We start from the raw sequence: 21,210 nt of genomic DNA, 5'->3' as shown, positions 1-21,210 counted from the left end.
TGATTTAAGGTAGTGCATAGGTTCACTCGGGATTTATAAAGGTTAGCTTTTCATCTCAAATATGTGTACGATGAAATTTTCCTTCAAGATATACGTTCGTTGAGTCCAACAGTAGAGTGCTTCGGTCCAAAAAGAGACAAAATCAATAAACAAAGTCCCAAAACATAGTAATTATTTACAGATGTTTATCATTTTTAGAGCAGAGCACTTTTCCATTACATTAAGCGAACACAATATATGCAAAAGGAAAATACAATCAGACCCATATCTTAGAGTTGAAGCTAGCCCTTCTGAATCCCGACTGGACGGATGCACCGCTTTAAGAGTATTTACAGGATTACGTCTAATACTTACTGAAAATTTTAAATTGATTTGGTAATTCATGTAAAATGATCGTGCCATTGTTGCAGAGTAGACTAGTCTATGGTCAGCTAGAGCTGAATAAATATCGTACAGATTTTTAATCTATTTATTTTGCTTTGAGGTTATGTTTCGGAAATTATTCGATTATTAATTCATATGATAATTTATTAGCTATAGCTGACCAGCGCACACTCCCTAATACCTGAACGATCATATTATCATAAAAAATTTCAAATCGAACTAATGTTTTACGAAAGAATGAAATCGAATCTCGTAAATACATTTAAATCCGTCACGTGACTCCGTGCTTAAAAACTTTCATAATTATCCTAAATGATTAATTGAAAGTTTACCAATGGCACTTGGCAACGAAATTGGCGGGATTAGGGAGAACCGATGTAACCAACAAGCAAAGCTGACAGCTAAATGGCTTCAATGCACAATGTCAATCTGAAGCTTACGACTCTATCAGTTTTCGCTACTGGTTCCACCGGCGTATGGCAGACGTCTACCCAAAGATTCGTGAGGCCAGATTAGAGAATATGATATTAAGATATGTACACAGAAATAATTAAAATTTCGATCAGCCGCGTCTGCAATAAAATCGCGACGCGGCCATGTGCCATTGAAAACACGATCGTTCCCCTGTCAACAAAAAAAAAATTATGATTAATGTCTCGGATAGTACAGCAGAATAGAATAATTTTACGCTAAAATAAGAGGGAAGAAATAAATTCTCAGCTAAGTGGCAAGGACATACGGTGAAAGCGTGTGGAAATTGAACGAATTATCGATTTGGAGTTATCGCGCTGGCCGTACCGCCGAACCTCCCGGGTGGCGCGTGCTCGTAAATCGGTAAGTATTACATTAGGTTGTAGTACGTTGACTTATATAAATTTACCTTGGATATTATCCATGCGCGGCGAAGAACTCTGTGGTCCTGCCAGCGATTCACTCGTATAACAAAACCTGAACAACGCACGCTCATTCCGTGTTGATAAGCAGAAACGACGTCTGTTCTACACCGTGACTGCAGCCATTTGCAAAGTAAGTCGGAAGCGGCGAATAACAACTGACAACTAAATTTATCACATCTTTTTCAACTAGAAATCGTTTTAGCAAAAGTTCAGTCACAAACTATCATATTTTTCGATTATGAAATATAACTTGGTGTAATATGTGGGATGAGCTATTTTTTTCCAATCACCAAGTTGTTTTTTTAACTTCATGGATACGTTCAGCAACGCTTCATGCAGTCAACGTCTGGCTCAATCCTACGGATATGCTTGTGTATACGCGTGCATGAGATGGAAATTGATTGAAAGGTTATTTTGCCGTTTCTTGTTGACTTAATAGAAAGAAGATACCTGTTGAGAAGAAAAATAAATGTCAATCGCATAAATCTTATTTGATCATTTCCATTTCAATAGTACCGTAAAATCATTTATATAATTGTCTACTCACCTGCATTCGATTTAAATTGTTGCGCCAGCGTGTATATACACACACTCACATAATTTGTATCATAATATGCATATGTGTATGGATGTTGGTACATATAGACGGAGGGGTATCTTTCCATACAGTGGACGATGTAACGTAACGAGTGCCTCCTGTATTATCGTAGTAAAGAGTATTGCCAAATTAAGTCAACGTATGTTTATGATTCGTACCATACCATATACTAGGAAATGGTTTATGAATATTGTAAGTGTATAAAAACAGATCGTCCAAGAGGTCCCATGGTGTAATGGTTAGCACTCTGGACTTTGAATCCAGCGATCCGAGTTCAAATCTCGGTGGGACCTAAGACGACGTGTATTTTGAAAATTTTTTGAAATAATTAATTAGGTTTTGTTTTTTTTTTATGGCAAAGAAATATGGGTCGTGTATGGATATGTTTCAGCAATTCAATTTTTCATGTCCACGCTATTGTGAAATTAATTTAAGATCATGCATATAAGAGTGGGAAGTTGGAATGGAACATAAATCGTGAAACTGGCTATGCTTACATCGAGTAATTGCATAACAGTACCAAATTTCTAATATAACATGGCATTTCACCTATAAAGCTATCGTATGATTGGTTCATTGCTAAAACAATCTATATTGAAGTGGATTTGCAGTCATGTAGGCGCTCTATGCGTGCTCGGAAAGTTTCATCATTGAGTTACCATATCTTATTGAATATGTTTCCTCCAAGAGTTCGAATTTGGTCTGAGTTACAGAGGATTAGGTAGAGTGGAAGGTTCGCGCATAGACTTATGGTTCGCGTAGCCAAGGTCCCTAGATTATACAAGTCAAGACACGCGTGTTCTAGTTTTTCTCAGTATAACGTGAGCAAAAATTTCTATGCGCGTTCGCCCAAAAAACATCAAACTTACATTACCGCATTAACCAGTTTTGACCAATCTTGCGCAATTTTTTGAGGTTAAGCATTAACGAGTTGTGCCCTTAGTGTTCTGACGTTCACGAAATAAATAGAAGCACGTATATATTCTGAGGTTAACCATTGTGACAGTCGGTAATCAAAACCACACCGGATGCTTTCCATTTAGAGCACAGTGTGACGCAGTGTACAAATTTCTATTGTAAGCTGCCAATCCGGTCAAAGGAATAGACCAGAAATGCTTACACCGTGTCATAGGTTTGTTTGTGCTAGCTACACCCTACACTCGCGAGTGTAAAAAGAACTAGGGTAGTGTACTAGGGATTGCTGGGGAGTGTACGTCGGCTTCTGGAGCGTAGCTAAGATAGCGCGAACGCAATAGCGTAGAAGGTGCAAAAAAGTGGGGTCAAGAAAATGGCGCACGTTACGTATAGTCCTTTTTTTCCCTCGAAACACTTGTTAATACAACAAATTAGTATATAAGATAAAGCATTTTTGGAATTTGTTGACGAAATGTTTCATACCTTATGTTTTAAGTACACCGTTATCAAATTGAACGTTGTTTTTGAGGCGAAATACTATACTGCTTTGTACTGATTTGTAGTGAGGTTATGGGTTTGTTGTCACTCGTGAGTTTTAAGGTATATATCGCATCACAGTTCACTAACGTGGTGGAAAAACCTGTAGCATTCATGCGAATTGAACCATTTACACTCTTTACACTTGGTCTAGATCGAGTGTAAAAAGTGTACACAATGACCGTGTTCGTAAATTGACTGCCAGTACTAAAAATTCCCTGGGACAGAGACAGAGCTGTCCATGAACTTGGTAGCGCAAAAGAGATGAAAGATTGCTGACAGTACTGTCAGTCAATTTTCGAACACGGCCAAAGTATAACGAAAGTCTAGTGACATTTGTAAAACGAACAGCGCCGTCCGACGTCATGTCCGCTAAAACAAACGCGCTAGTGTACACTCCACTAATACATACATATATAGACTGGATTGGATATTACCGTATACTCTACGGCCGTGTTCGAAAATTGACTGACAGTACTGTCAGCAATCTTTCATCTCGTTTGCGCTTCCAAGTTCGTGGATAGCTCTGACTATGTCCTAGGGAATTTTCAGTACTGTCAGTCAATTTCCGAACACGGCCAACGTGTAAGCTCGTGCGTCCAATTGAACAATTGAATTTCCGCCATCTTGTACAGAAAGTTGTCACAAAATGCGCGCTAGATTTGAACTACGTAATATATGCTATTCAGATCTAACGATATATTCGTCACACAAAAAAGTTTTTGACGAGTAAAATAATGTTTGATACATTGAATGAAGAACAAATCATTTTTTCGAAAGTATATTATTATTTACAATTATATGATGTAAAAGATCATTGAATAATATGACGAAAAACTTGTATTTGAGCGTGATTTTTGTTTATGTTCAAAAGAAGTCCTCAATTCTAAGAAGTTTCCGTCCATTATCCTTCATCCTATGGTGGGCTGAATTCTATACGGATTATTCAAAAATTTGTATAACACTAATTCAACCGTTAGGGAATCCATTTACCATCCATTGATCATCAAAGTGGAGCTTAAGCCTTGTAAAAAAAGTTTTGAATTAAATCATATCGAATTGAGTGAGTAAAAACTTTAGTCAAAAATATGGAGAATAAAACATTCCTTGCAAACGTTAAGGCATTTTTATAGAGTTGCGTGCGATAAACCACAACTGTAATATAATTAGTAGTATCAATCCACAATCCATTCACATGAAGAAAAAGTTACAAGCACAATCAAAAGAAAATGAAAAAGATGTACATATCTGAGCATGCAAATCAGGTACAAATGTGTAGGTGACATATTGGCACCTGTCAAGATATATACTACATACATGGTTATACAGATTAGATGTCATAATAATAATCCATAAATAATATTTATTACAAATGAGTTAGAAGTGAAAATTAAAAATTTTGCATATTCAACGTCTCAGTCTAAGGATGCAAAATAAACTAGAAACCATAAAGCACATATTGGATCTCGTCAGGGGATATAAATGGTTATTGATTGGCCCATACGAGTTGCCGATTTGTGTAATGCCGTATATTCAATCCTGTTCGTCGCAAAGTAGCAATCTTGGTTAAAGCAAACATTCGTAATTCGATATACTCTTTGATGACAGATTTTGTGAGGTGATATACGTGATTAGAAAACTCATCCGGCGCATCGTCGAACAAGTGAACATCTAGCTCACTAAATATTACATTTTTCAACGGATTCTGTGAAAGACTTTTTAAAATCTGCGAACAGAAAATACCTGGAAACTGAGGCTCTGCTGGAGGGAGACCTTGATTGCAATTTACAGCATGCCTGAACATTTTTTCAGTAACAGAGGCAATGTTGATCACTGATTCGCTTCGTACGGCAAGGCCTCCCTTATTATTAATGATCAGAAGTTTCAAGCTTTTGGACACAGTTTGATTGGTATCTTCGGTTATATCATATAGGAGAGCCTATCGACAATCATCGCACTTTAGGCGCTTCAGTATTTTCCTAACCACATAACCGCAAGTATATGAAATTGCATTTGCCGAGAAGTCGCTCAAGTTTTCCGGCAGCATATGCTGAGAATATAAAAAATTATCGTCAAAGTTCTCATCAGCCCTAAACTATCATGTAGGTCGTACTTTTTGCATATCCTTATGACATCCATCTCATCGTATAATCGTGAATCGTACCGATCGACAATTTTTTTTTTATGACCCGAAGAAACTGTTAGAATTCCAATATTATCCATAGATGCGGAATTACCATTTGAAGCCTCGATCTCGTGTCGGGTCAATAAGCGTTTACGTGCCGATACAAACTGCGAGCAGATTGGATTTGGGCACCAACCACCATATGCCCTAATCGCGCTAAAGAAAAGTTCCAAATGGTCCTGCCTAAGCTTGTAAGTGAGGAGGTAGTTTATCTGTGCATCTTTGGGAGATACATATGTATCAAAGATATTAATAACAGAATGAGCTGCTGTATACATTTTTACAAACCCTGTTTTCCTCCAACTATCTTGCATCAGTTTACCCTCTGGATCTCTCATCTTTGAAATGTAATGAAGAATTTCCAGAATTCGTGGACGCCATAAATGTTCATTGCTTCTCTTAAGTGGAGCTTTATAGCCTTTGGCAAAAGGATTTCTAGAATTCAAAAAGTCGAACAGTATGTCCACACACCGTATAAACTGTATAGTAACCTCACAATCTTCAAATTCGGGTAACCCGAGATGTAAACAAAATTCCAAAGAATCAGCTACACTTTGACTTAGCGTTTGAGCAGCTAATTTTACTTTCATTTTCATTCCAAAGTACTGTATATGACTGAGTCGCAATTTGTTACCTGCTCTCAAGCCCTCAATCTCTTGTAAATGCGCAAGCTCTGCGATAAATCTCCACTCGATTTTATTCCCAGCTTCACCGTATAGAATTTTAAAGTCACCGAAGCAATTTCTGATTAACTTAAGCATATGACAAGCGTCAAAAATTACGTGTATCCGATGTTCAGTTATGGGGTGTGGAAAGGAAGGCTGTGGATCAGGCATTTTGAGATTAGCACCTAACAATCGCACCAAGGCAAAGTGTTCACTAGGCCCATCTAAAGTTAGGGATACAACGTGAACGTTAATTTCATGCAATTTTGTCAATGCATCAGTGACCAAAGTGTACAATGCTTCTGATCCGATACCATTCAGGAAAAAAAATATCCAATTGGTAATTTCCAACGATTATTAATAGCAACTACCAACAAAACAAGGACATTTTTGGCTTCTTTTATCAGATCATCATTCGACTGCAAAGAAGTACCAAAATCAACATGACCTCTAATAGTCCCATCTATGGTTCTCTGAATTCCTTTTTTTATTCCCATTTCATCGAGTATCAGATCACAGAATACGTCTTCGTTATTAGTTCTTTTACTCTCTACTCTTATTTTTAAAGTAGCAAAACTTTCTGCCGTAAAGCCAAGTTCACAGTCAATGCTTTGATACCAGTATCGTAACACACGAGGATCAGGCAGAGCTAAATTAAATTTTTTTCTCACAAAATTATAAGCCTCTGCTGAATAGAGATGGAATGTCAAATCAAGGGTATGTTCCGATATACACTGCGAGCACTGTAAGGTGTGTCGTTAATTTAGTATACTGCGAAGCCGTTCCTTTATAGTTAGCTATACTGGTTACTGCTTAAAACGGAACGCAGTACAGTATACTGTGATCGACATTTTTTGGCGTTACTTTCATTTCATACATAATATTTGTTTCACATTGCAATAAACAGAATTTATTCAAATTTTCCATTTTTGTTTTCAACGGCCGGTATTTTTAAATGACAATATTCAATAATAATAATTATCAATAGTGGAAGCTGTTAAATTTCTGAACGCTGTTGATCACGTGATCAAAGCACTGAGAGCACCTTACCTCGAAAGCACCAGTGTTCACAGTAGAAAAATGACGACGATTTATGACGTCATATATTTCCCTAGGATACTGCGATTGTATACTGTCCGTCTATAACGGAACGAATTTCTGCCCAGTAAGAGCACTGAACAGTGCTCGCAGTGTATATCGGAACATACCCCAAAAGAACGAAGTGCAGGCTGCTGCTGCGTAAAATTACCAGACTGATGCTAGTGACAACTAGTAAGTTACTAAACGACTGCTGCTTTTTACTGCTCATGAAATAGCACCCTAAATGGAAAGCATCCATCGGGTGCATTCGCGGAGCACGCTTTAAGCGCTTAAAGCATTTTTTGCCGTTCGACTCGTCGCTTACAGCGATCGTAAGCGTGGACACTCTTACGCGAGGCAGTGTGACCGTTACGGTCAATTTACAACGCCAAATCGAACGGCGTGAGCGTTAGCGAACGTAAGCGCGCTAGAGCCAAATCGAACGGGTCCGTAACCGTCGGCACTCAAAGCGCGCAGGCGTGCTGCGCGAACGCACCCATTGTCATACGAAACTTTTGGCGCATTCTCACTAATTTTTTTGCCCACGCATGTCTTGACCTGTATTATCTAGGGACCTTGTGCGTAGCCACTGTCGTGAGCATCATCTAGTGAGTCGGAGGTCACAACATCCTAGTTGTAATCAATTGCCTGCTGCATCTAGCTTTTCGCTGCACGTCAAAATCCAGCCAAGAGCATTGAGTGTCATCCCGCTGGGCACAGCGAATAAAACCATGATCAAAGATCACGTGGCGACGTGAATGGACGTAATGGCGGCCTGTAGAATGGCGAAGTGTTTTCCAAAGGTACTGAACCTCAATCGAACGCCAAGCCGACCCAAGAAACGGAAAACTGTTAATCTAGTGTTCGACGAGGAAAAAAGACGGTAAGATGATTGCTGCAAATAGTTTAGCGTGAGCTTACCACGTTCTCGAAGCCAAACGTCGCCCAACTTACCCTAACCTTACCTAACCTAATTCAAGCCAGTTGGCATAATTTGAAATGCTTTCAGCGAATTCTTAGGCGGGTTTCACAAGCGAAAATTACAGAGAAAGAAAAAAGCTCAAGAAGAGTTGGAAAAACAGCTTAAGGAAGAACGGAAAAGAATCAAACAAGATGTAAGTACATACAAAGTTTGTACTACCTATTCAGTGTTAATTTTTCTGTAACTCAATCCACACTAAGTACTTGATGACTGAGTACAACATTGTATCTCGAGATCCGATTGAGTTATAGTTCAACAACATCGCATTTCAAGATTCGGTTTAAGACCATGTCTTAGGATGTTGTCCGAAAAAATCATATCCCATTATTGGATTCATAGATATTGTGTCTTAGAATTTTATTTGGAATGATTGTATGTCAGAATATATTTAACAATACTGTATCTCCGAATTTGCCTTAAATACATTGTACATTAGAATTTTGGACAAAGACATCGTAGTCAGAATTTCAATCAAAACCATTGTACCCCAGAATTCGGTTCAGTCTCCTTATATTTGAAGTGATTGCTGTGAACAGAATTGTTGAAAGAATGAAGGTGCTAGTCACCTTATAAACTGAGATCAAAATTTAACATTTCTTTATTCAATTATGACTCGGTTCTAGAGCATATACTTGCTGTTATCTTCACGTAAAATATTTATTTCACTTTATGAATTACTGATAAAATATAGTTTTAAATAATTAAAGCATCAATTCATAGGTAGCAGTTCAGTTATAAAATAACTGGAGTGACTGCATTGAAAACTTATCTCAAGGAATAACAATTTCAATAATTGGTCTTTATTGAATAATCATCATCCGTTATTCAATATAATAACGCATAAGCTTCAGGGTTACCACTAAGGTTTATGTATTATGTTGTATACTCATAGAGAAGACTAGGCTTAGCCTACAAGGCAAATTTGAGCATATTATGAAAATACCATCACTTAATCCTTAACTAAACTAAAAAATGCTGCGATAAAAGCCTTCTACATTTTTGGCAGTCAGTTGTTCTTTGTAAAAATATACTAAATCAGCTTCTGTGCACTATATAATCGGGTATTCTCAATTTATAAAACAGTTAATATTTATCAAAGAATAATCATTTTTTCTCAATGTATCGTTTATTTTATTTTTAACTATATCCTTATGTTATAGCTAAAAATTTGGTCTTGTTGGTTATTAGTATGTTCATTTCAATTATGAAATATTAGTTTGAATGTCCTGCTAGAGTGTGTGTTGCTGAAACTTTCAGTCAAACCGACCGAGCACACAAGTATAATTCAATTGTACTCCATTCAGGTTTCAGCATTGATTGATCCCATCCGTATCATATTATACCAACACCCCTATTTCTATGTTGTCTGTTAATCCGATTTTGAAACCAAAATTTAAATTGAAAACCATTCACAGTAATTGCAGCTTAAGCATGATACCATTCTGTAGATAAATCATGAAGTAAGAGTAAGAATTTCTTCTCTGCATGCACGATGTAAGGAGACTGTAGTGTGTAGATGTTGATGTTTACCCCTTTCAATCCTTCGCTTCCGATGAGAAGCCCGTAAGACAGAATGCTGTCTAATAAATGAGATGCGGGTGTGCAAATCATTAATCTACGAGAGAATATTTGTTGAGAAAATGTAAATTTGAACAACTGGTGAATTTGAAAAATTAACGACGGGATTTTTTTTTTTCTCAACAAATATTCTCTCGTAGATTAATGATTTGCACACCCGCATCTCATTTATTAGACAGCAACCGTCGTTAATTTTTCAAATTCACCAGTTGTTCAAATTTACATTTTCTCAACAAATATTCTCTCGTAGATTAATGATTTGCACACCCGCATCTCATTTATTAGACAGCATTCTGTCTTACGGGCTTCTCATCGGAAGCGAAGGATTGAAAGGGGTAAACATAAACATCTACACACTACAGTCTCCTTACATCGTGCATGCAGAGAAGAAATTCTTACTCATACAAATCGGGCACATGAAAACAAATTTGAACTCACTGGTTATGAGAGAAATTAAAGACAACAGAGTCAGGGCGGCTAGGTGGTCTAGTGGAGTAAGTCTCCGGTAAAGCATCGCTAGATTCCAGGTTCGATTCCTGGCTCCGTCGTTAATTTTTCAAATTCACCAGTTGTTCAAATTTACATTTTCTCGATAAATCATGAACTTTGATGGCAAATGACATATCAGCTCCTCAGAAGCCCCTAATATTTTGAAACGAACAACTAAAAAATCTTTTTCAACATCACAACCACAACCATAATGTAAAAAAAGTAAATAACAGATATTTCATAAAGGTTCTTTTATTTTCCAGGCACGTGAGAGTTACAAGAAGATGCTGGTATCTCGGAGAAGTATTCCTGAGCTAGATGAACTGCTTTCTAAGGAAGAATATGAGGTGGAAGGACATACTATTAGTGTTTTGGAGTTGAATGCAGCGGATTTGGTTGAGAAAAGCAATTGGATTGGCGAAAATAGAGTGTCACATTGTAGCGAGAAAATGTGTAGTGACAGCGAAACTGAGAAGAATTCTACTGATGCAGAAGATGAAGTCATAGGTATGGAATTGCGAACCAAGAAAACGGTCCCTAAAAAACAAGATCAGTCCAGTGAACCAGATGTTGAAAAAACTGATCTGCATATGAAAAAGGCAGTGAAGCGGGTGATCAGACATCAAGCAACGAAGCAAGTACAGAAAAGCAAAGTCTTCCGATTAAAACAAAAAATAGAACGGCAAAAAAATAAAAAGATTTCGTTGCAAAGAAAAATGTTGCGTGACAAAGTTGATAAAAAGCAAAAACATGGAGGGAAGGTCAAACGGAAAACACATCGTTAGACAAAATTTTCTGTTTCATATTTAACAATGAATCATTATAACGATTTGCATCTTCCGATGTAAGATCTTAAAAAACTATTGAATAAACTAAGATTTTGATGATGTAATGTTTTATTGTCTAATATTCGTACTGATGATTACATTTTATTTCTTTAGTATCACGTATTGGATATTTAAATTCTGGCAGGCCAAATTTTAAACGCATAGTCACAGAATTTAGCATCCACCTCGGATTCACTTCCTAGCTATCATTGCAAAATGAACTCCTAATTGTAGCTTTTTATACAAAGTAGTTCAAGAGACACAGGAATTCAAAACTTTAGAAAAAAAATCTTTTGGCACTTCAAACCAACATATCTCAGGTTCTAATTACTCTAAATCGAAAGACAAACACTGCTTTTCTTAATCGCAATCTATGTATTGTAACGCCTGAAATGTATCGAGCATTACGATATTCGCTGAAACTATTCAACAAACAAACGACAACTGGAACGATATCGGCAGATTCCTTCTAGCTGTCTTTCTGCCCAGTCATAATATAATAACAAGCCTCTAAGCAAAACTAGCGTCTGACTTAGTCTACCGCAGTACTGATATATTAGCTATTAAGTATATTTAAGCGTGTAAAAACCATTCAAATAAGCATGTAGCTGAAATCACCAAATAGGATTAAAATCAGAAAGCATGAGAAAGTTGGGAATACAAGAGTAGGCTCGACAATAGGCACAGCCAGATTGGCGTAAACGAGTCAGAAAAATCATAGCTACAGCACACCTAGAGCTAAATTTAGCATGCTGATAAAGGAGGGAAAGCCGCCGAATCTGTATACCTATAACAGGTGCCGGAACGTCAGTAGCACACTCATTCCGAACTCTCTTTGGGGCGTATTAATTCATCGAACCAAACCATCAGCTCAGCCTTCTCAGCTGATTTTGTCGCGGCTTTATATTAATTTATCGACACTTGCTTTTATTATTCAATTCTTTTATTCTCATTCGAGATTTCTATTATTTCCTAGTGCTTTTCACGCAAACATGAATCAGCAGATTAATTCATTACCTATTGCTCAACTACTATAACATTACAACAGATCTATTAATTATTTATCGTTCAATTACCACATATTATTTATATTTATGATCTATTAAAATTAATTTACCTCGGAAGTTGGTACCGATATTAGGTTATCTTTATTTATTTTTGTTTGCATCATTTACATGATCATTGCTGTATTTATTTGATTTCGGTTTTTCTATTATTATTTTTGTATCGCACTCCTACAACCACGGTATGGCAATAAAACGAACTTTGAGTTATATTCTTAATATAACCTGCGATAGACCTCCGTTAAGCTGACACCATCACAACGGAAAATCGAAAGACTAACTACATATGGGGCATTCCATGCCAAATCACCGAGGTTTCGACCCGATCCCCTTCGATTTCGCTGAAAATTTTTTATCATTTTCTACCCTACCAAAGACATTTTCCTGAATTTTTTCAGATTTTTTTACCCAACCCAAAAAAAATTACGAATGTTTGGAAAAAACCGTTTTTTTTTTTTTAAATGCTAGAACTTTTTCAAAAATTGACCGTTTGGGACCTTTTTTTTAAAAAAATTTTGTTTTTAAATGCAGTTTTCAGAAAAAAATATAAAAAATTTTGCAGATGTCAGGATCTATGAAATATTTCAATATTTAAAAAAAAACATTTTTTTTTCGAAGTCCGAAACCTTTGATTCTCAATTTTTTTGTCTCAAAACAAACTTCAACTAAGACAGTATTAAACCCCCCTATTTAGATTTTGTGCCGACTTTTCTTTCTATTTTTTTTTTCGATTGAAAAAAAAAATTTTAAAATTAGGTTATTTTACATAACTTTGCGTTAAAATTTTTTTGGATTGTTTTTAAAATCTTAGGAATTGAAAAAAATTGTACAAAAACAATCGTTAAGTGTATCTGCGCAAGTATTAAATTATTTTTAACAGCTTAAAATATTTTATTAACGTATAGTGTTATTAATTTTTCTCTATCTATTCAGTTTTGTTTTCCCCGCGTGATGATGAGTAAAGTTTCAAATTTTCAAATAAGAAATTTTTTACCAACTGCTCATATCGCCAATAAACAATTCACCACCGATAATGAAGGTAACTTCTAATTTTTTCTTAATCATTTTAAGGCTATGTTTTCTGAACGATGTCAGTGTTTTTCTTGCAACTCGTTGACAAGTTCGTTCTCTAATGTGTGTCAAGTATTAATAAGCTAATTGTCATTCAATAAAAATTATTTTGAGTTAATTTCTTGATTATCAATAATTAAAATGCCGAAATTTTTTAATCGTTGCTGTAATCCAATGAATCGTGATAAACATAATAAGACAAAATCTCTACGAAGTCTGCGTGAGTATTTGGCTATTCATTTCCATCTATCAACTGATGACCGTGTGTGCAGTTCATGTCATAAGGAATTACTAAAGCAAATTTACAAAATTTCAATCGAAAAAAAAAATAGAAAGAAAAGTCGGCACAAAATCTAAATAGGGGGGTTAAATACTGTCTTAGTTGAAGTTTTTTTTGAGACAAAAAAATTGAGAATCAAAGGTTTCGGACTTCGAAAAAAAAGTTTTTTTTTTAAATATTGAAATATTTCATAGATCCTGACATCTGCAAAATTTTTTGTATTTTTTTCTGAAAACTGCATTTAAAAACAAAATTTTTAAAAAAAAAAAGGTCCCGAACGGTCAATTTTTGAAAAAGTTCTAGCATTTAAAAAAAAGAGAGCGGTTTTTTCCAAACATTCGTAATTTTTTTTGGGTTGGGTAAAAAAATCTGAAAAAATTCAGAAAAATGTCTTTGGTAGGGTAAAAAATGATAAAAAATTTTCAGCGAAATCGAAGGGGGTCGGGCCGAAACCTCGGTGATTTGGCATGGAATGCCCCATTATATATAACAATTTTACTGTCACTATTCCGGAATTTCGTGCTTTCGGAAAAAGCGAAAAAAAATAGTATAGGTGCTACAGTAACGTTGAGCCAGCACCACCACACCTAACACTATAAAGAGGAAACAATCCGTAGAAAATAAATACGCAAGAATTTCAGGCTCATTTTAGGCTCGTGAAATGCTACCGTGAGGAAATGTTTATGATTGAAAATACTTTTTAAAAAAATTACTAGTGCCGGCGTTGAGCCATAAGCTAGCATAATTATATCAAGAACTAGGGACAGATGGAGAGTTTTGAAACTTTGGTCAACGTGCACACGTACAAGTGAATTTCGTGTCCAGGAAATTAAGCCGAAAAAAGGTCCTTTTATGACACAAATTTGGGACGGATGAGACCGATATGCTCTTAATGAGCTGATGTCCGTGATGAAAGCCTATGTGTTTCCAACCACGATTTTGTTGGCAAAAAAACAAAAAATGCGGAGCGTTCAAAGTTGGTGAAACGATGTTTTTGAGCGATAGCGAGGAAACTATCGATCTGAGAGAAAAAAAGTTTTATAAGAATTTATAGGTATTAAAAAAACGAACAACTTAGCCGGTCCCAAATAGAAATTGATTAATTTGTTCTCTTGCAAAGTAATAAAAACTTGCCGAAACGGCCATTTCTACAATAACGAATAATTTAACGCATGTACATCTTTGAAAGTCTCGTAATATATGTCTCTTGGTATACTAAAAAAGTGTGCGAAATCGGAGCTCGATCGGATCATTACTTTTTGAGAAAAGATATTTGTTGTTAAAAAACCGGTTTTTTTTTGCACGAAATTTCCGGGCTGGAATATTATCGAAGAGCAACAAAACTGGAAAAATATTATTCCCGAAGAGTCCCACTATCATTTACACTACGAGGCAAAACAATGTTTTACAATTAACTGGGTGTAAAATGACTCCAAAAAGGGTGTACGTTTTTTACTCGCAAACAAATGGAATTACTCCGCCAATTTTCATGTTACAGAATCGGGATTAGCATTATTGAAAAGCTGTTATTTTTACACGAATTTAGAAATAAAAAAGATGTTCAAAGTTAATTAGGGGGGGGGAATAATTAATTTTTTTTCAACAATTATTGCAGCTGCTCGTTTAAACATAGAGAGCTAAAATTTGGGTACAGTATAGACAAAGACTCTTACTAACCGGTATAAAGTTTTCGAAGACATTACTCACGAATGAACTGTTCATTTTCGCGGTCAATTCACGGACAAGATGTGAGGCCGTGTATGGCGACGGAGTGGGGGAAATCCATCCCCGCCTGGGAAGCGCTCGCGCTGAAAGTGGATTCGCGGGTTCAAATACCACGAACTTGGAATATCTCTCGAAGAAATGAACGTATCGAGATGGTTTTTTTTTTTTTTAATCTCGGCCAACTTTTGCCGCTGATCGTGAATTTGCTATCAACCGCTCAAAAAAATTATTTTTTATGCTTGTTACGTCTAGCATACCACTTCTCTCTATTTTTCCTACTCGCTAACTTTCCTACCGTTCTTATATGAGTCTCATCGTCTCTGTTCTGTCCTCTTATCTCTACCTAGTGCCACGCTATTCGCTATCGGGCTTACTCATCTAATTCTATTTTCTTCCTTCAGCATCTTCACACCTTTTCTGCACCCGTACGTTTCAAGTCTCTAGCGACACTCCTATTCTAACTCTCAACAACGCGACATCTAGACTTCTTACATAGCTTCATACAGTACACTTCGTTCTTACCGCCATCTCAGCTTCTTCGAAATAAATGTATAAGTAATATCTCAAACAAACCCTACGTTATTCAATCCTCATCCTGATTTCCGGTTGACCTAGTACGTAAAAGCGAAGCCAACCAGTTTACTCCTACCGCTCAGGAGTAAACTAGATTCATGGACGTAACAAGCTCGAGAATTGTTTATTTTTCTTTCTCACTCATATTTAATAAATTTTCGGATTTAATGTGAACTGCCTTTCATCGTTGTAAAGTTCCTCAATGACTTTACCGAAAAAAATCGACTCAATGAAAAATATATTGTTTCCGGAACACGGGTCATTACGTTTTGAGGAAAAATCAGAAAATAAGAGACAGAACATCTGGAACAAATACGAAACGTACCTATTTACGTTTGAACATAGCATATTTATTACAACAAATGGATATAAAAAATACCAAAGCAAAAAATACAAACGTCTCAAAAATTGGAGTAAGACTACATAGTGAGACCAATCCTCTGGAAATTCGCCCAACTGAAGAATGAGGTTGAAGAGGTAGAGCAGATAACTCGGCCCTTCGGGGGGAAGTTGTCTGAGAATCACGCTTGTGATTCAATCTGTTCTCGGAGACGATCCAATTTTGGCAGCCTGCACCGACCAAGACAGCTCCTCTCGAATAACGGCTGCGTCTAGTGTGTGATCTTGGTTTCCGAACTTTGTAAGAAGGTAGTCTTCGGACGCAAAAGGGACGGAGACCTTGCTGAATGCCGACACTATCTTTATCGTCTGGATCGTAGGTCAGAACCGTCTTGGGAAGGTCGAACCTTCTTTTAAAGGTGTTGATTGACCCCCAGACCCTATCAAGGCCAGTCTGCGGGCCAATCGAGGAACAAAATTCTCTGAAACTGATTTGTTTAGTTTCCCTAAGAAAATTTTTGACCTCTTTATCTATTTTATTGTATGTTTCTGGATTCTCCATAGAGGCGTAGTTCCTAAAGCGCTTGGCCGCCAATCTTCTAGATGCCACCTTGTTGGAGCACTTCTGAGTCCACTAGGGGGCATCAGGAGGTGATCCTTTCCTCAAAGAAAGATCATCCGGGTACCTATCTTCGGATACCCGGAGGGAGTCCTATATAGATTCAAGAAATTGCCTATATAGTGAGGCTAAGTTGTTTGTCTTCTTGGATATACCCTTAAGCTTAAGGGTGAGGGAGTTGCTGAAGGTCGTCTATTCGACTGTGTTGAGGTCAAGTTTTTTCCGTCCTTGAAATCTATGAAGACTGATTCCGCCCAAGCAGATGTGGATAGGGAAATGGTCACTGCCTAATGAGTCTTCGGTTACTTGCCAGGAGGTGCCCGTAAAAAGCGATACTGAGACAAAACTCAGGTCCGGCACACTCAGTTTGTTGGGTTCTGCGTGGATTCTAGTAGGTGATCCACCATTCAAGATGATGAGATCGCTGTTCTGTAATGCGTCCAGTAAGAATTTCCCGTCTTGGTTCAGGAGTTGACTCCCCCATGCAGAATGATCTGTGTTAAAGTCAAACAAGGAGGTTTTCGAATTGAGTAAGGGCTTGAAGAAGTTCCTTACATTCTGCGCGCATAAGGAATTTGTTAGGAGGTCTGCATATGTTTAGGATATGCAAGTGTGTACCTGAAAGTTTAATTCGGACCATGTCCTACTCCAGTTTTTGGGGCAGAGAGAGATGGTCCAGTCTTTGGTAGAATATTTGTTTTGAGTTGAGGAAGGCCACACCACCAGCCGGAGTGGGGGGCGGCCTGTCCCTCCTCAGGGTGTTGAAGCCTTTATATACTAGTCGTTGGTTATCCGTCAGCCAAGTTTCTGTAAGGCAGATAATGTCAAAATCATAAATAAAACTTTCAAACTCATTGATCTTGCTGGAGATACTACGGCAATTCCACTGTAATATGTGTAGTTTGTTATTCATGTTGGCTGTGGCTTTGTCGCCTAAATAGTTCCTCCGAACCTTTGATATTTGCTATAATTTGGTCGGAGTTTGGGAATTCGTCTGCGATTCTTTTACACAGGAAATTGCTGAAATCGCCCAGGGAGTTTCGAATCTCGGTCTTCACCCAATCCCTCATTCTTATTTCGGATTCTGAGATAGAGGGGTCGTCCTGAGATATGTCTGTTAAAGATAACAATGTGGTATTATAATTAAATATGTACTCTATTACTCTGTTCAAATATATGCGCCACAAATATATATTGTTACAAAGGGTGAAATCACCCGTTTTTCCCCCTTTTTAATGATCTAGTAGTCATCATAGATAAAAGACGTTTGTAAACCTCTTATGTCTTTCAAAAGAATAAGGTTGCTGCGTCAACCAACATTATTGTAAAAACAGTCTTGTTTCAGACTTAAAACGAGAAACACATATCTTGCAATTAAAGCTTTTTCACGACATTTTATTTACGCCTTTGATTTTGGCTTGATAATCAAACTCACGGATCCATATTTATTTCCGTAACGTCTAAGAACGTTACAATATGTTCGTTAACAGGCGACACCTGTGTGCTAAGGTAGAATTTTTCTTTCATGTATATTTCTCGGGTTCCTGGACTCTCTCGTACTGTGTTTCTACTTGAACTGTCTAACAAGAAGAATGTAGACATTCATTACGTCAAACGATTAAAGCATTCATTATTTGTAACATCACGAGTTTTATTGATAAATATAACCTACCACCTGCTACAATGTCGGGTAGATACTCCGTCTCCATGGGGGAGTCAAATTCGCCACTTATCTGAACAGGAGTTAGCGTGGTGGAAATTTCACCTAACCTTTCAAAAATTGCTAGACCTATTAATAATTTGCTAAAGAAGAATAGCCCTTTCCTATGTACAGCAGAACATCAATTTGCATTCAAAACTCTACGCTATAACTGTGTCGGGAACCAATACTGTAGTATCTCGACTTTGAAAAACGCTTCGTCCTAACGACCGACGCTCAAATTATGCAATAGGAGCAATACTCAGTCAAGATAAAGATGCCAATCGCGTATGCATCAAGGGTGTTACAAAAGGCTGACATCAATTACTCGGTGTCAGAGAAGGAATTCTTAGCGGTCGTTTATGCCGTCAAACATTTTTGCCCTTACCTCTACGGTAGAACCTTCACCTTGGTAACAGACCACGAACCACTAAAGTGGATCAAAAATGTGAGAGACCCGACTTCTCGTTTAATGCACTGGAGATTGAAATTGGAAGAATATTCGTGCGTTACAAAACATAAAAAAGGAATAGCAAACTTCAACGCGGACGCACTTTCCAGAAATCCACGTGTCGATTCTTTCCGAATTCTGCCTATTACCTCAAAACAGGCATGGCCAGATACGCTATCTTCGTCTACCGGTGTTCACAAACACGCCAAAATATCTCATCAACAGAACCACAACATTACAAGACACCTCCAATTCTGCGGTTACCTCCGACTCAAGTGCCACTATGACTGACAATAGCAGCGCAATGGAGCCAACGATTGTAAGAGGTGAAACGATCGAGCAAACTACGGAACGAGTTCAACCACTTACCTCATCCAGACTAAACCAAAACTCCGGTAAAGCCCAGAGCCGTAGTATTAAAATACGTGAAAAACAGTCCGACACACTGAATCAGCCGACATTCGAAGCCGTTACCAGCAAAGAACGAAATTATGCCCCTCGATTAACACATAGTAAATTTATTCGAGAAAGAAGCGCCATTCTCCTCGACAGACAAGATAACACGGGTCAACATGAAATTTGACTTTGATTGCAAAGCATTAAATTTCGGTAGTTTAGGTCGTAATAAGACGGAAAAAAAATATATGGCATGAAAAACTTTGCTTTTGTGCTTAGAAGACTGATTGAACGAAATTTTTAAAAATCTCGGATTTTAATTTTTGATTGAAAATAAAACTATTGAAATAAAAATGTTTATTATTTTTATTAAGTTTTACTATCAAATTAGCTTACAGAAAAGTGGAAAATAACTTAAAAGTGCACACTTTTACTTTTTCTTTTATGTTCATAGCTACTTTCTCTCAATAAACCCCAAATATAGTCGCCCATCATGTTTTCATTGTATTGGCCTTGATAGCGTTGTTCAAAATTCATGATGTCCTGATGGAAACGTTCTCCTTGCTCTTCGGAATAGGCTCCCATATTGTTTTTAAATTTATCCAAATGAGCATGCAGCATATGTACTTTTAATGACATCCTGCAGCCCATGGCCTTAAAATTTGTAAGCATATCCTCAACCAACTTTTCGTAGTTTTCAGCTTTATTATTTCCTAAAAATCCAGAAACTACTGCTTTAAAACTGTTTCAACTTGCTTTTTGAGTACGATTCAGCAACGTTGGAAATTTTTCATCGGCGAAAATCTGTCTTATTTGCGGACCAACAAAAACCCCAGCTTTAACCTTTGCTTCCGATAACTTCGGAAAAAATTTTTTTAAGTATCCAAAAGCTTCTGAAGTTTCATCCAGTTTTTTAACAAATTGTTTCATCAACCCTAACTTAATGTGCAAAGGCGGCATTAACACTTTTTCCGCTTCAACAATCGGCCTTTTTAAAAATATTAAAATCAATTAAAATTTATGAAAAAATTGAAAAATGAGTATTATTATTATAACTATCACAAAAGCAAACTTTATACCGAAAAAAGGTATTTTCTTTTCGTTTTTGTGCATAACTAATTGGAAAATAATAGTATAAACTTTAGGACAAAGAACGAAAATTTTTTTGTAGAGTCGTGTAATCTAGCCTATTGCATCTCAGCAGACTGCAAAACATGACGAGGAGTCGCGGGACAACTAATCAATAGGAAAATAATCACCAAAGATTAACTACAACAGCTAGATCCTGAAGTAATGAGCGAATTGACACTACCACATGGTAATCGCCTCATTTACAATCTAGTAACCAAGAAGTACCACTACCAAAAATCAACTGAAGGAACGCTGTGACTTTAAGAAACCTGATGATGGCAGGCGAGGTCCTGCCGAAACGTCGTAATAAAAGCATCATTCCATGAATTGCATCTTGTCATCATTGATTGTTACATCCATCGAAAATTTAATCATTATAGATGCCGTACACTACCTATAATAAGTAAACTTGTAAAACTAATTTTAAGCACAAAGTTTGAAGTCATGTTTCACTACTGTTATATGACATCTCCACCCTCTTTCTTTCCATAATCGGGACCATATCTACCGCTATGCTCCCTCTGACGAGTAGGTGTTACGTGCTGCGTACCACCTTTCTCTATGTTTCCTACTCGCTAACTCTCCCACAGTTCTTATATGAATATCATTGTCTCTGTCCTGTCCTCTTATCTCTACCTAGTCTCACGCTATTCACTATCGTGCTTACTCATCTAATTCTATTCCCTTCCTTCAGCATCTTCACATATTTTCTGCACCCGTACGTTT

The 21,210-nt window shown here is 37.0% G+C and overlaps 2 protein-coding genes and 1 non-coding gene across 8 annotated transcripts in view; 2 read left to right on the top strand and 1 right to left on the bottom strand.

Moving 5' to 3' along the window:
* LOC124308817 (ubiquitin carboxyl-terminal hydrolase 36) overlaps positions 1 to 1,962 on the bottom strand; it is a 43,859-nt gene extending 41,897 nt beyond the window's left edge. For 2 of the 6 annotated variants that reach the window (XM_046771939.1, XM_046771982.1), the window contains exons 1-2: positions 1,828 to 1,957; positions 1,265 to 1,730 (exon numbers count right to left, since the gene is read on the bottom strand). The gene's annotated coding sequence lies outside the window, so the exon portion shown is untranslated. Of the gene's footprint in view, positions 1 to 716; positions 1,009 to 1,264; positions 1,731 to 1,827 lie in introns of all 6 variants that reach the window. The other 4 variants (XM_046771949.1, XM_046771958.1, XR_006909118.1 and 1 more) reach the window with 4 other exon arrangements.
* Positions 1,963 to 2,099: 137 nt separating this feature from the next.
* On the top strand, positions 2,100 to 2,171 carry Trnaq-uug (transfer RNA glutamine (anticodon UUG)). The gene has a single exon. It is a non-coding gene; the product is annotated as a tRNA-Gln (tRNA).
* Positions 2,172 to 7,975: 5,804 nt separating this feature from the next.
* LOC124308877 (nucleolar protein 12) lies at positions 7,976 to 11,196 on the top strand. Its single transcript, XM_046772036.1, has 3 exons — positions 7,976 to 8,143; positions 8,270 to 8,375; positions 10,573 to 11,196. The coding sequence occupies exons 1-3, from the start codon at positions 8,019 to 8,021 to the stop codon at positions 11,092 to 11,094; spliced, it is 753 nt and encodes a 250-aa protein (XP_046627992.1). The 5' UTR covers positions 7,976 to 8,018; the 3' UTR covers positions 11,095 to 11,196.
* The last annotated feature ends 10,014 nt before the right edge of the window (positions 11,197 to 21,210 follow it).

This window comes from Neodiprion virginianus, chromosome 1 (assembly GCF_021901495.1).
Source record: "Neodiprion virginianus isolate iyNeoVirg1 chromosome 1, iyNeoVirg1.1, whole genome shotgun sequence".
Lineage (NCBI taxonomy): Eukaryota > Metazoa > Arthropoda > Insecta > Hymenoptera > Diprionidae > Neodiprion > Neodiprion virginianus.
This window is presented reverse-complemented; position numbering and strand designations above follow the sequence as displayed.

Excerpts from the sequence above, each read along its gene's own strand:
- LOC124308877 (XM_046772036.1), top strand. The coding sequence starts at position 8,019 with ATGGACGTAATGGCGGCCTGTAGAATGGCGAAGTGTTTTCCAAAGGTA. Across the intron at positions 8,144-8,269 it reads TTCGACGAGGAAAAAAGACG|CGAATTCTTAGGCGGGTTTC; the intron begins GTAAGATGATTG and ends AAATGCTTTCAG. Across the intron at positions 8,376-10,572 it reads GGAAAAGAATCAAACAAGAT|GCACGTGAGAGTTACAAGAA; the intron begins GTAAGTACATAC and ends TTTATTTTCCAG.